This window comes from Trachemys scripta, chromosome 1 (assembly GCF_013100865.1).
Source record: "Trachemys scripta elegans isolate TJP31775 chromosome 1, CAS_Tse_1.0, whole genome shotgun sequence".
NCBI lineage: Eukaryota > Metazoa > Chordata > Testudines > Emydidae > Trachemys > Trachemys scripta.
In genome coordinates, this window is record NC_048298.1 from 336,055,303 (window position 1) to 336,057,097 (window position 1,795).

Genomic DNA, 1,795 nt, shown 5'->3' on the forward strand with positions numbered 1-1,795 from the left:
CCGAGCTCCGCCTCGCGGGGGTGTGGCGGGGATGACGGCTCCCGGCGGAGGGTTTCCCAGGATGCAGATCCGCCCGCAGCATTTCATGACAAAAAGAACAGGAGCACTTGTGGCCCCTTAGAGACTAACACATTTACGGGAGACCCGTCCCGGGGGCGCTGCGGGGTTCGCGCCGGCGCGGTTCGGGCAGCCCGGGCCCCAGGGCGGGTCGGTGCAGCGAGCACATCACCTCCCTGCCCGCCCCGAGCTCCGCCTCGCGGGGGTGTGGCGGGGATGGCGGCTCCCGGCGGAGGGTTTCCCAGGATGCAGATCCGCCCGCAGCATTTCATGACAAAAAGAACAGGAGCACTTGTGGCCCCTTAGAGACTAACACATTTATTAGAGCATAAGCTTTCGTGGGCTCCGAAGAAGTGGGCTGTAGCCCACGAAAGCTTATGCTCTAATAAATGTGTTAGTCTCTAAGGGGCCACAAGTGCTCCTGTTCTTTTTGTCATGAAATGCTGCGGGCGGATCTGCATCCTGGGAAACCCTCCGCCGGGAGCCGTCATCCCCGCCACACCCCCGCGAGGCGGAGCTCGGGGCAGGTCCCCGGCCGCGCGGGGACACGGGGCGGGCAGGGAGGTGATGTGCTCCCTGCACCGACCCGCCCTGGGGCCCGGGCTGCCCGAACCGCGCCGGCGCGAACCCCGCAGCGCCCCCGGGACGGGTCTCCCGCCGGGCGGGCCAAGGCCGCGCGATCCCGGCGCTCACTCACCGCCTCGTCCCGCGCCGCGCGCCGCCCCCTCCCGCTCCGACCCATCCCACCGCTGCCGAGCAACCGGCGCCCTCACTCGAGCAGTGAGAAAACTCCTGGTGTACAGAGTGGCCCGCCTGAGACCATAGAGAGCGGCTTCCGGCGGCGCCCAGGAGACACCCGCCCAGGGTGATAGAGCGCAGCCTCCGGGGCGGATAGAGCGGTCCGCCACAGTGAGACTATTGGTCAGCCGCTATGGTCGCGGATGGAGGGAAGGGCGGGGCTAAAGGCTGATCGAAGAAAGGGGCGGGGGGAAATCGGTATTTCCCTCCTCTCCCCTCCCCCCTCGCCTTAGCTGAGTCCGGCGGGGGTCCGGTCCCGCGCCCAAACCGGGCTCCTCTGCCGCGCTGAGGGGAGAGTGGGCAGGGACGGGGCTGCGGCTGCGCACTTTGACTCCCCAGCGCATCGTGTGCCAAAAAACTCAACATGCTGTGCAGAGTCTTGTCAAACTTTGCACAATTCCACAGGTTTTATTTGTCAAATGGCTGGGGAGCACAGGCCAGTGGAGATCACAGGGCAGCTCCCCCCAGTATCCTGTCTGCCGACAGTGGCCAAGGCCAGGGGTCCCGGAGGGGGTGAACCCAACAGGCAATGATCAAGTGATCTCTCTCCTGCCATCCATCTCCATCCTCTGACAGACAGAGGCTAGGGACGCCATTCCTTACCCGTCCTGGCTAATAGCCATTAATGGACTTAACCACCATGAATTTATCCAGTTCTCTTTTAAACCCTGTGATAGGCCTAGCCTTCACAACCTCCTCAGGCAAGGAGTTCCACAAGTTGACTGTACGCTTTGTGAAGAACTTCCTTTTATTTGTTTTAAACCTCCTGACCATTAATTTCATTTGGTGGCCCCTAGTTCTTCTATTATGGGAACGAGTAAATAACTTTTCCTTATTCACTTACTCCACACCACTCATGATGTTATATACCTCTATCATATCTCCCCTTAGTCTCCTCTTTTCCAAGCTGAAAAGTCCTAGCCTCTTTAATCTCCTCATA

General features: G+C 60.9%; 1 protein-coding gene across 1 annotated transcript in view; it reads right to left on the minus strand.

The window, feature by feature from the left end:
• The window catches only part of LCMT2 (leucine carboxyl methyltransferase 2), a 91,028-nt gene extending 90,148 nt beyond the window's left edge, over positions 1-880 (minus strand). Inside the window, exon 1 of the mRNA XM_034759204.1 lies at positions 755-880. Within this exon, the coding sequence (XP_034615095.1) occupies positions 755-799 (45 nt within the window). The 5' untranslated portion in view covers positions 800-880. The remainder of the gene's footprint in view (positions 1-754) is intronic.
• Positions 881-1,795: the final 915 nt, after the last annotated feature.